The 12,656-nt window shown below is 51.5% G+C and overlaps 2 protein-coding genes across 2 annotated transcripts; one reads left to right on the top strand and one right to left on the bottom strand.

Annotated features, from left to right (window-relative positions):
- Positions 1-7,567: 7,567 nt before the first annotated feature.
- Positions 7,568-8,946, bottom strand: SAPIO_CDS9297 (uncharacterized protein; the record flags this gene model as incomplete). The annotated part of the gene is made up of 2 exons (XM_016790731.1): positions 7,568-8,601; positions 8,676-8,946. 2 exons carry the CDS (start codon positions 8,944-8,946, stop codon positions 7,568-7,570), a joined length of 1,305 nt encoding a protein of 434 aa, XP_016640034.1.
- A 1,060-nt stretch (positions 8,947-10,006) lies between these two features.
- SAPIO_CDS9298 (Uncharacterized protein) lies at positions 10,007-12,362 on the top strand (the record flags this gene model as incomplete). The annotated part of the gene is made up of 2 exons (XM_016790732.1): positions 10,007-10,307; positions 10,372-12,362. 2 exons carry the CDS (start codon positions 10,007-10,009, stop codon positions 12,360-12,362), a joined length of 2,292 nt encoding a protein of 763 aa, XP_016640035.1.
- Between the last annotated feature and the right edge of the window lie 294 nt (positions 12,363-12,656).

Raw genomic sequence — 12,656 nt, forward strand, 5'->3', positions numbered from 1 at the left:
ATCGGCTCGTCGCACTCAGTTCGAATCTCTCCTTAACATCCCCGAAGCCCGGGATTTGACTGATGACCTTGTAGAGGGGAAGAACGCCATCTTTCTATCGCTCCCCAGAGGGGCCGTTAACATCTTAACAGTTTCAAAGGCTTGAAATCACATACATTGATCACGCTCCAGTTTCGATATTCGCCCACGCTCCGGCACCATTGTGTAGGACTATGGGATACGCTGGTTAGCTTTTTTATGTCTCCAAGTAACTGCCAGAAAGTCATGTAATGTGACTCACGTATCGCCCAATAACGTGTTTCCGCCCGTGGCTTTCCAGCTCATCGAGTTCTCCAGGTCTGATTTCAACCCGCTACTCTTGCTGTTTTTCTGATCCTCATAGCTTCCGGTCGACGAAGAAAAGAAACCATGAGATGCGAGCGACGCCGTAAAGCCCGCTTTCAGTGCTTCTGATTTCTGTTCTATTGTTTCTCCACTGACTGATTTAGACTCTCTTTTTGAATGGAGCTTGCCGCCAAGCTGAATTTCAGAGGCGAAGATGTCTCCTATCCAAGTGTTAGACGCCCGTTTTAACTGTGGGAACTGGATTCGCACCATATTTTTTGGAGAATTTCTGCCAGCTTTCACTGTCGTGCACTTGAGAAATATCTTCCTTGCATTCTTCCGTGACGTCAAGGATGGTTGGGTCCAAATGAACCGTAACTCGAGGATACTGTTACCAGTCAGTGCCTGTAGTATGGGATGGGAATGGTAAAAACTGGGTAATATATCGCACAAGAAAAGCCACATGTATTTTTGCCCTCTGCTCTGAGTCCGTTTTCGCGGTCTGATTTGTGTGGCTTTTGTCAAGACCAAGCCTCACACCCGCAGAGACATCAAGTAAGCTACCACCCCTGCTCGCCGGTTACATGTTAGTTTTCCCTTCAAAAAACTTCCGGCAATGATCCAGGAATACCTACAATGCTATCTCTATGGACTTCATAGAGAAGGAGCTTTCCGCCATTGATTCCTCCAACGCATTCTTGGTCTCGAAAGCGGTGAAGTTGGAGTTTTTATCTACGCTGTATAGAGGAACTCTGAACATCTGCGAAGACAGCACTTAGCTACGCTAAAATCCATTGCAACTCGGAACGAATGGCGTTGTACGTACTTTCTGGTTAGATGAATTGCTGTTTGCGTCGGAAACGGTTCCCCGGCCCCATGCATCAGGAATCTGATCTGGTCTGAACCCGCGTTCCTTCAATTTGAAAGCTGTACAACAGTTATCCACTTCGTTCCAGATATTTATGTCATATAATTATTTCACTGATAGGCAAGTACATACCGTCGTGTGCGACTTTGTTTGTGTGGCTACCGCTGGACGATACTGTGGCAATGCTATATCCCCTCATCAGATGATTTTCGGCGATGATGAACTGCCAATCACTCTCAGTGAGCTGGGAGACGTATCTACAGCAGGTCAGAGAATTGCTTTGGGGGGGGGGGGGGGGGGGGGGAGAGTAGAGAATGCTTTAGTATTTGGGACCCACTCTACTTACGATACGGGCCCAGATGGAGTCTTCGACCCTCCTTCGATGAGTTGGTATGAAGGAGCGAGGTGTTTGGCGGGGTTTGCTTCCAGCAGACGAGGTGTTTCCTATTTCTGGTCAGATCTCTCATTACTGAATAAGGCACTTGGTCTTACCGCAGGCTTCAGGACTAAGGGTTTGTGGAGAGTTTCCTTGACTTTGTCGTCAAGAGGAGTTACGATTGCTTCCCTTTCACTAAAGTACACATCCAGGCACACAGTTTTCTTGGCGCCTAATCCAGATAGACTCTGAAACGGGTATATAAGTGTCATGCCGAAAGGTAACAAGATTCAAACACCATAACGAGTCGTTATTCTCTACAGTTTTGAACCTCTCACCCATTGAAGTAAGGTAGTCGTCGATACTCATGTCGTCGGGAAGTATACTTCCTGTTTCAGAGCAGAATGACGGCTTCGTACTGATCACTTGGTGTTAGAAGCTTCGGTCCTCTTGAAAGTGGCACCCAGTCGTGTTTCTGGATTCTTACTCGTTTGATTTGAATTTCTTAGCCTTTACCAGCTCTGTGCGTATAGAGGCGAGAGTTAAGCTATCAGAGTCAGGAGGTAGCTTAATTGTACATTCCGGCTTAATCTTTTTTGTAGATGGGTCATATTGATGGACGCGAACCAGGCGCGGTGGCGCGGGATCTCCAGTTTGTGCAGAAGCCGTGAAGGTTCCCTCAGCAGGGAGAAGAGCGCCAGACGAGTTATCACCCATAGCCGCTTGATCATCTGCCATTGTGACTATAGCTCCAGTGGAAACTCAATTGGAGCCGAATATCTCCTGGGAGAGGCACAGCTGCGTGCAGAAATAATAATATAGACAATGCTTCTAAGGCGACCATTCACTCTTATAGCTTCTCCTGTCGGACACACCACTGATCCGAAACTCGCCCTTCTAGCGGATAATTTTTACATCTCCAGCCTACCCACTAGAGCCGACCACTAACTGGAGCCCGACTACTAATTGGAGTCTGACACTAACTGGAGCCTAACTTAGAAGGGCCAAATCCAGGTACACATGAATCCAACAGAATTACCCGTTGACGATATTGGATATTCCCGGGATTGAATAGCGAGTCGCTTTTCCAACGGAACATCACTGTACACCGTGATTACCAGTCTCAGATCCTGGTCCGAGAAGCGTAGCGGAAGCTAACGAAGAATTGTCAAACTGGTCTAGAGATGCTCATGCAGACGATCGCTGGCGCTGCCTTCGATTGCCATATATCACGTTCCTCATGCCCCAACGAAGGGGTGTTTGGATTCGTTAAGAGAGGCCCTGGAGAACACGGAGAGCGATGTAATACTAGAGCTGCTAGGGTGACATGGATATGATGAGGAAGGTTCATCCCAACCATACTCTGTGCCTTACTACTTCGTCTATGTCAGGAAGATGCATGTGTAAGCTATCCAAGCATGAAGGCCGAACGGACGAATAACCAGAGGGGATTGGCGAGTTACGATTGAGCTGCTAGGGCTCATTGCTCGCTGCCCATGTTCGTCTCGACCGACCATCAACACAGGCAATGTAGCACTCTGGCCGCTCTGGAAGCAGGTGCAGGGAACCCAGGTCACATCGCCAAATGCCGGAGTACTTTCGCTCCGGAGCATAGCTCTCCGCCCAGTGATGAGTTGCGCTAGTCGAAAATCTCCTTGGCCGCCATAGTATCCTCCTGCATTCCCAAGTCCACGCGTTTCAACCGTTTGCCTGCGGTTGTCTCGCTTCCCGTACCGTCCGCGTGCCACGGTCTCTTGTTAGGTATAAATTTGCCTGAAATTTGACCCAACACAAAAGGGGGGCCACACACCCATCAATATTCGGGGACACACGATAAGCAGCCCAGAAATGGAGTGTAGGAGGAATACATTCCCGGGGGGGGGGGGGGGGGGGGGGGGGGGGGTCTGTTGGGTAGGAACGCAGCGTACGAACCTAACTGCGGGCACGAATCGACCCTTCCTTTCTTTTACAACATGGTGGCAGCCACCCAATCCCGTTTGACACCAGCTCGAAACCTGAAAAGCTTCATGATGGAGTGTTGACCATCCCACCGCCAGACAAAGGGGGGGCACATTCTAAGAGGCCGAGAGAGAACTGGAGTGAGGACAAGAAAAGCCCTTTGTCTTCACTCCGCATCAATGGATGGTTGGGATGACGTGGTGTTTGGGCCCAGGAGGCAAGGCATCAATACACCAAGTACACCAACTACACCAAGGTCGGGAAATCATGATGCTGGCAAGAAGTGAGGGTCCTCGATTCTCCCTCGGTCAAATTTTTGTGACAGAGTAGCATGCAACTTGGACTAGGAGGGGGGAAGATAAGAGTGCTCCATTGGTCCACATGTCCATTAGCTTGCGGTCCAACCTGGCGACTGGCGCAACTCATGGCTGCATCTTGATCTATTCAGCAACAAGCACCCTCCACGTATTCGATGTTCCACTAATTTTACGGCTAGAAGGGTTTACTGGGCTACTACCCACGCCCGGTAACTACCCAGTAGCCCCACCAAAATCATATTGGCAGTGAATTTGCGCTCGCGACAGCGATGTCAACAACGCATTTAAGGTTACGTGGAAGGCTTTGCAGACACAAGACGAAGAAATAAAATTTAATACGTAATATAGATTTAAATTGGGGATTCATTTTAGCAGTTAGTTTTTATTTAATATTTGAAGTTGTTAATGGGCGATTTTGGTTAGGTAGTTGAGGGGTGTAGGTAGTTGCTAGGCCCCTTCTAGTTTGATTTGTTTGCTGTAGGGGGCCATGAATGTCCTGAGGACTGACCTGTCAAGCAGGATGGGCTGTCATCCCTCCCACCTTCATCTACGCATCTCACACTCCCGGAGACACAGTTGATCAGGATCTTCAGCAGCCTGAGTGAAACATGCAAACCGGAATTACCGATACAAGGCGCTCAGCTTCATGCGGCCCAATCTCGATCAAGCCTGAGCATTTTATTAACGTGCCTAATATAGGTACTACCAATTGAAATCTATAGTCTCCGCATTTATGCGCTGTTTTAGAACATAATGGAAGGGTTGTTCTGTATTTTAAAGAGAGCACAGCGATTTCTTGTTGCATTCGAGGAGCAGTACTCCCGTCGCCGACAGGAAAGCTTATAAGCTTAGCTATAGAAGCTTTTCATGCCTTGCAAGGTTCAGGTTGAACTAGATATCAACACTCCTAGCAGAAGGCATTTTCAGCTTCACAGTGCCCATTCACCTTTGGCGCCTTTTCCATTCATATACTTCATTCCACTGTACCCCAATACAATATGGTTCTAGACCGTCAAGGGCTCTGGAATATTAAAGAGATCGCCCTTCGGGCAGGTTGGTTTCCTGACACAGCAAGGCCACATTACCGGTATGGAGCTTAATTAATTCATCGTCCTACAAGAAACTAACTGGAGAATAGTAATAATGATGGAAATCCGCACGAGCACAACGGCAGCTACCATATCACAATCGACTGGCGCTGGCAGGATAACGAGGGGAGGTTGTGGCAGAAGACATGCCATGCAAATATCAATCGCGAAACAGAGAATCATGAAGATACAACATGGTTTCCTACAATGCAGGTGCAAGGGTATTGATAATTTAAGAGGTTGATGCGGCTGGGTTGGACGGGGGACTAGAATAATTTACCGTTAATCTGCTAGGTAATGAAGGCTCTAGGCCTGGTAGAGGTCCAAGTTGCAGGTTAGAGTGAACATTAATTATCAAATGCTTGTTACAGCCAGCAGCCTTGGCTATCTGGGATGTAGTTAGTGATTTGCTGATAGCTGTATTCTTTTCTTCATAATTTTCTTTCTTGCTTTTATACTCTAGTTATTTATTACATTCTGACAGCTTACCATTCATTACCGTAATCCATTAACGTATTTTATCTCTAGCGTCATCTGCGATGGCCTACGCTACATCCCTCGAGCGCGTGGTGAACAGGATGCGGCCGTTGGTGTTCCGCGGAAGATCCCTCCCGTGCCCCCCGCCCCGAATACCGTGTGCGTGTCATCGGCATTATCAACGATAAGAAGCTAATGGCCGGATCGATTTGAATCAAGGTAGCTTCGCATTAACTCTTTCGCATCCTCCTAGCTAGACGTTAGGATGGACAGCTTCCCGGCTATCTGCGTGCACGCCTGCTTGAATCCGGCTATGCTCAGTGCCGGCAGCTACAACACCGACCAGCCAGGCTTGTCTTTGGTGCAGAATACCATCTGCAGCGCAACTTGCGTCTTCCCCACCCCACCGAGTCCGATAACCGCCATCGTCGAACAGTGCGTCTCGTAGGCCTATGAGCATAGTTTCGCGGCCTACAAACTGCTTGTTCTCAGGGAAGGGAACGAAAAATGAGAGCCTTGCAACGGATCAGTATCGCCTGGAGCTGCAGTTATTTTCCTCACTGACCCCACATCACCTACTTGTCTCAGTCCGGCCCGCCCCCCTTGTCGCAGCCGTCGGCTCGTCGAGTGAACCCAATCCGGTGGATCTGGGTCATGGTTGCGTCCTCTGCGCTCTGGTCTTGATTAGGCACACCCGCCCAGTGAAAGCGGGGTCACGTCTCATGGCAGCTGTAGTCCTGGGAAATGAGTATGCGGTCGCACTTGATGGGGTCTGTGCGGGTGATGCCGGGTGCTAGCAATATATACTAGGAGAACTTTATCTAGTATATATTACTAACGTGGATGTTTATTAGGAAGGCTGACTAAGGCACGATAGACTCTCAAAGAAGCCTTTAAAAACCTATTGAAACTCTGTGAGAAGTGGCTACATGCTATCTAGCATCGGCAGGCGAGTAATGATTGCTGCCTAAATGTAAAAGTTCGTCAACCAGGGTGACTGGCTGCATGGCGATTTTAACTTTGAGACTCCCGAGTTCCTGACTTCTAGCGGCCCACTAGTCGAACAAGCCACGAGTCCAGCAGCCGAACGAGCCGATCAGCTAAGTGGCGACGCTTTATTACCGCTGCCTCACGAAATACTAAACATTACAGCTACAGTACGGGAGGGGAGTCGTGCCCCCTTTCCATATAGGTCCATGAACAGGGTAGAGAGGTTGCCAAGGACGCTAAGTGGGGCACCAGTCATCGCGGGCAGACCGTGCGTCATGCTACCCACACGGGCGGCGTACTATAGATAGGTAGTAACTTGCTGTTGAGGTTCTGTGGGAATTCGACGTGCTGGCGCGCCCCGTGCTAGGGATAGCAAATAGTGGGGAGGTATGTGAGGATTTCCCTGTCGTGTTTTATTACACATTTTCCCTTTGTAGGGATGCCTAGATCGTCCTGACTCTCTTTAGATATTTAGGCGGGTTGGTACCCGCACAGTCCACAAACAAAGAATGACATTTGACATGTATCATCGCCCCGGAACTCTTATCTCACATCAGCCTTAGTGTCTGTCGCGAGCTCGCTACTCGCTTTCTACCCTAGCACGTTTTGCCCTGCGCGTTACCCTCGTTACGTGAAATTCAGATATAATTGAAAAGGAGCATAACAATCCATCCCTCCAAGTTTTAGGACCATCTGACGCCGAGGTTATGTCACTTGATCACCAGGCTCAAGTGTCTAGCGACCTAGCGAACATTGAGAAAATATTCGCTGTAAGTGGAACCAATAGTATACAATTGCGGCACTGAGTAGCTGCGTATTATTATTAGCGAGTGCTATTATCGCAGGTATGGTGCCAAAGTAAGCAATCACCTCTGCAGAGTAAAGTAATACCTGCGGAGATGACTTAGGATCGGCGAGTCTCGCAGCAAATCGCGCTGAAAAGTCGCCTGTCCACTTGGTTTCAGCTGTCAACATCAGTCGCATCTTGTAAAATTGATTTTCGGGTGCTTAGCAATGCTCAAGCGGGCCTTGATTGAGTGGTGGACTACATGTATAATTCAGGATTATATTAACTCGTGGTATAAATCCTTTTGAATAATCTTGACGTCCCTACCTAGGTACCAAGTACGTTACGCAGCTAAGCTAATAATACATAATCCTCAGGCCCCTACATGTCATTTATGGGATCGTTCACGTCAACGGGTGCGGGCGGTTCCATCAGTTTCCTCACACCGCCCTCCCCAAGCTTCACGCAGATGGCCCGCTGGATTCGCCGCTCAGCTATGCCCGGGATATCCAGAGCGCCATGGTCGGCCCGGAGCTCGTGGTAGCGACGTAAAACATTCACCACCACGTGCAGTGAGTTGTCCCGCGAAGTGCGGAAGTTGGTATCGTGAATCGCGTTGGAAATGCCGAGCAGGCCCGCAAACAGGCGGTCCGAAATCTGCTGGGCCATTAGGATGCGGCGAAACTTAGCCTGGAAGTCTTGGGCGATGCGGGCGACCGATGCGGTGAGGACATCCAGCGCTCTCATAGCCCACCCGATCAGCGTGTCGAGCAGGTGCAGCCCCTGGATCTTGCTGTTAACCTCTCTCTGGGAGGACGCGTTTTTCTCCAAGCCTTGATCGGCTTCCGATATCATCCTCTCGTATCTCTTTTTAGGAGACGAATCGAAGATATAGGCGAGTTGGTTCCAGCCGTCCTCCAATTCAGCGACCGCCTTCCTCCTTCTCACCCTCAAGGACTCCTCAGATTCTCTGAGGGCATTCAGCTGCTCCTTGTGACGCCCCCTGGTGTCATTGTGTTCCTTGAGTTGCCGCTGTAGCTTGTTCCTCTCCTGCTGAAGCGTTTCGGCGAAGGTTTTGGTGCTGTCACCGAAAGACATGAGCGCAGAGGCATCCTTGCCAAGTTTCCACGCGTTGGTGTCGCCGACCTTGTGCAGGTAGCCGAAGCGCTCCGCGGCCAAGTCCAGTTTGCTGATGATGCCAGGGTCGACGCGTTGAAGACGAGCTGTGCCCCGTTGGATGGCCAGGAGACCTGCTACGGCATCGTCGAGAGCCTGGTAGGCTGAGATAGCGGCCTCGTGGACTTTATCGTGGGTCTCACGCTCGAGCTGCTCGCTAGTCTTTATGATGACGTCCATCTGCTGTAGGACATCGTCGGCCTGATTCATGAAAGGTGCTGCCTGTTTCTCCATCCACTCTGGGCGTGCGGGTTGGGTTGGTCAGCGAATGGATTCTCATGAGGGAGCAAACTTAATAAGGTGTCTCGCGCACCTATCGCGTCAATGACCTCCTTTTGGTCATCTCCCGCGATGACCGATGTGAGGGACTTTGCCAGCTTGAGGGCGGGGCCGAACGCGAGAGGATTGCCCGGGATAAAGGCCCCGCTGAGATCAAGGGCCTTGGCCAAATCAAGGGTTTGGCTCGATATCGAATCGTTTGTTGCATCGATGGCCTTGATGATCTCGGGAGCGGCCACCTTTATGATGCCCTCGCCCAGGGTGAGGGCTGTGTCCAAGAGGAATTCGGTTATCTTCTCAGCCATGACTGAACTTCAGGCAGGTAGCAGGTAGCAAGCAGCGGTTTCGATGATGGTGAGATCAAGTGGAGTGGAATCAGCGACGGGCACGTAAGCACGGCGGACAGTCTTTCATTTTTGAAGCGTACCCTGTAAGGTAGAGACATGCTGGGTTTTCCATTACACAGAAGTACTCATCTGACCTTGTTGGCACGGTGGGCCGGAGACAAAGGGTGCCCCATCTCGATTAACCTTGGTGCATGTCGGCGTGGAGACAACTTGCGCAACCCGCCCACTTCAGCAACTGCAAGACGCTCAAATCATCTTGCCCCCTATGGGGAGGATTGGTCAACAGCTGGAATCAGACTGCAGTGCAGTTACGGGGTCGCCAATCGCATGCGGCGGCTAACACCGCTGGCCAGGGGATGACGATGTGTCTTGGTCATAGATGGTCTCAGATTGAATGCTGATGCTGTAAGTGCGGGCGATCTCGGCTCTGCTTCCGATGGTTAGGAATCAATACGACCAACTTGGTCGACCCGATGCTGCAACTGTACCTAAGTGAGGGGGAGAGTGTCCTCGGTCTAGCGGGTGTGGCTTGATGGGAGCCGCTGGGCACCCATGATGCTGCAGGTAGGCGGAGACAACTCCGAGGACCTGCACACGCCAAACTTTGCTTAAACCTGCTCTGGCGGTGATACCTTCCAAATGGACGCACTGCCTTGACTGGTCCGTCATGAATTCGTAATGCGTCCTGCAAGCACAGAAATTCAGCCAGTCACATAACTTCTAGCTATGCGGTGATGAATTCCCTCATAAGCGCCCATGCCGCGATCAAAGTCGCGGGGAGCGGAAAAGAGTGGGAGGAGAAGAGAAGGGGGCATATGAGGACAGACAGGTGCGAGGTTGACGGCCAATTTCGCGCATATGAAGGAGGCTCTTCGCCACCACCATTACCACAACCTACCTGATACCAACCTGCCTCTCACAACAACACGCATCTCCAAGAAGCTCTACTAGTACATCCTGCCTTTTTGATTCCTCCACTTCGCCATCTTCGAGCAGAGATCTCACAGGTCACGTCACAATGGTATCCAGCGCTCTCCAGCACATCAGCCAGGTGCAGACAGCCACCATCCGGGAGCAGTATGGAGCCAAGATGTCGAACAAGTTTGTCGAGGAGCTCAAGGGCACTACGCTCTTCCAGTACAACTGGGGAGAGCTCCTGAGCGCCGCACCAACTGCCTTGTCGCTGATGGGCTCCTGCTGGCTGGCGGCTGCAAACCCAACGGCTGAGCAGATCTCGCTGTCCGAGTCCAAGCCGGAGGGTGGCTTCAAGTACATGACCAATGTGCCCAACCCAACGCTCAGGTCATGCCTCGTTGACGGTACGTACATTCCCTCGTGCCCTGGGAGGAGAATGGAGGGTTGATAGCAGCGCTTCCTTGGCAGTGTGCAACAACGGGGGCAGAAATGCCTTCACCGTTGCCGGCGCGAACATGGATGCTCTCCAAATCACGAGCAGGCGCATTTGTGATGAGAGGATTCCTCTCGTCTTCAAGCGGCTGGGCCCCAGCACTGGCAACCCAGACGCGTATGAAGACTTCAAGGACGCCCTTGACGACTTCTCCAGCGATGCTAAGACGTGTGCGAGACTCTCGTCCGAGATGCGCCTTGCCTTTGCCAAGTGGGGACAGATGATTAACGAGCTGCATGTGGCCACCGAGAACCAATCGGGGCAAACGGCCATCAAGGCTGATAGGACTCGGATAGACGAGGCCGTGGCTAAGATTGAAGAGAAACACGCCAGCGAGGCATTTGAAAACGCCAAGAAGCGGGTCACTCGGGCGGCCAAGAACGTCGACAAGCAACAAAAGAACCTCGATACCATGATTGACAAGGTCCCGAGCCCCTGGGCGTCGGTGCTCCAGTCGGCCGTCACGAGCTTCGCGCAGGCCCTACCCTCGATAATAGGCGGTGCGGTCATGATGAAGACCGCCCCCCTTGCTGCTGCCGCAGCTCTAGCTGGCATCAATGCCAACGGTGGGCAGGCGGGTACGGCCGCAAACACGTCCGCCCCCAGCTCCAAGCCTCAGGTGAAGCCGCAACTTGATGACCCAGCCTATGCTACCGCCGCAGCCTTCCTCGTATTCGTCAACCATTTTTGGGAATACATGGGCGGCGACACGGGCTCCATCGACTGGGATAAATTCAAGGAAACCACAACAAAGACGGGCAAAGACGCCGACGCCGACGCCGGTGCCCCCCAAGGTCTGGCATATATTCTGGGTACCCTCAAGGGACAAAAGACAAACATTGACGTGACCAACACGGCACCAAACAAGAAGCTGTTGTCTGCGTACGATGCCCTCATTAAAGTGGCCACAGAGCTGCAGGAACACCTCCGGAAGCAAACTCAGATGACGGCAAAGACCGAGCCCGAGGGAACGGTGGTGAAGGAGTGGAAGGTGAAGACCAAGACTGCGCGGGACGACGTGCTCGAGCTCGCGGCCTCAGCCAAAGCCATGGGCTCGACGAGCGTCCCACAGCCGTTTGGCAACGTCCAGATTTCAACACCCGATCTGTCAGCTCAGCGGGCACAGCTGGATACGGCCATGCAGGGGGTGCAGATTGCGCAGACCGCCCTGGACAATGCCGAGAAGGCGTACGAAGGTGCAGTCGATAAGCAGGAGAAGACGGCAAAGGCTATGGCTAGCATCCAGAGCAAGCTCCACAAGCTGCAGACCACGGGCAAGACGCTCGAGGAGATAAAGAAGGTCCTGCGAGACTGCATCTTGGTTCTGGTTGACCTAATCGTCGAGGTCCAGAAGCTGGAGCAGTTCTTCATCATGCTGAACACCGTCATAGAGCACGTAGTGATGCCGCGGGCCATGACTTTCGAAAGGGAGATGGGCAAGGCGGCCCTGCGTGCCATGAAATCCGGCGTCCTCCGGATCGACGACATCGCCAAACAGACCATTTACACATCCACCCTGCAGATCAAGGCATACTTCTCCCTGCTCCAGGACATCGCGCAGATGTATTCAATCGTGCACCGTGACCACATTCTCGGGGGTGTAGAGCTGTGTTATAAGCTGTCCAAGGGCACCGCAAGCAACGACCCGATGCCCGGGCTGCAGGCGGAGCTCGCTGCCTACACGGACAAGGCAGCCACGAAGGTTGCCAACATGGTCAGAGAGAAGCAGCAGGAGATACTCCGCACGCTGAGGGACCGCGCGCGCAGGGCCGAGACAGAGTCTAAGATGATCGAAGGCGAGATCCTCAAATACGGTCTTTCCATCGACCAGTCTGCTAAGAGGGCCATCGAGGCGGGCGCGCTGGAGCAGAAGACCGCCGCCCAGATCTTGTTGAAGAATGATGTTAGCGTGACGGCCTCACTGACGGTTGTTACTTCGGAGGAGGTAGATGCGTTCAATATGTAAGAGGAGTAATTTAGACCAAGTTAGCTGACTAGTTAGGCTAAGAGTATAGATATCAGTAGGCGGGGTGTGGCCGGGCATAGCTGCAGACCCGCAATTTCCATTCTTTTATCTACTTTATTTATTACTTCTTCTATCCCAAGTACCAGATTAACCTCCACCTCTAACTACAGGGGTGTGCCTGCACAAAAATAGGAGCTATATTAAACACTCGCTCTTCAAGAATTATTATAATAAAGCTATATACTACTATACTTTTAATAGTATAAGCAGCCTACTATCCCACCCTCCCCCCTA

This window comes from Scedosporium apiospermum (genome assembly GCF_000732125.1).
Source record: "Scedosporium apiospermum strain IHEM 14462 chromosome Unknown SEQ_SAPIO_0132, whole genome shotgun sequence".
NCBI classification, from domain to species: Eukaryota; Fungi; Ascomycota; class Sordariomycetes; order Microascales; family Microascaceae; genus Scedosporium; species Scedosporium apiospermum.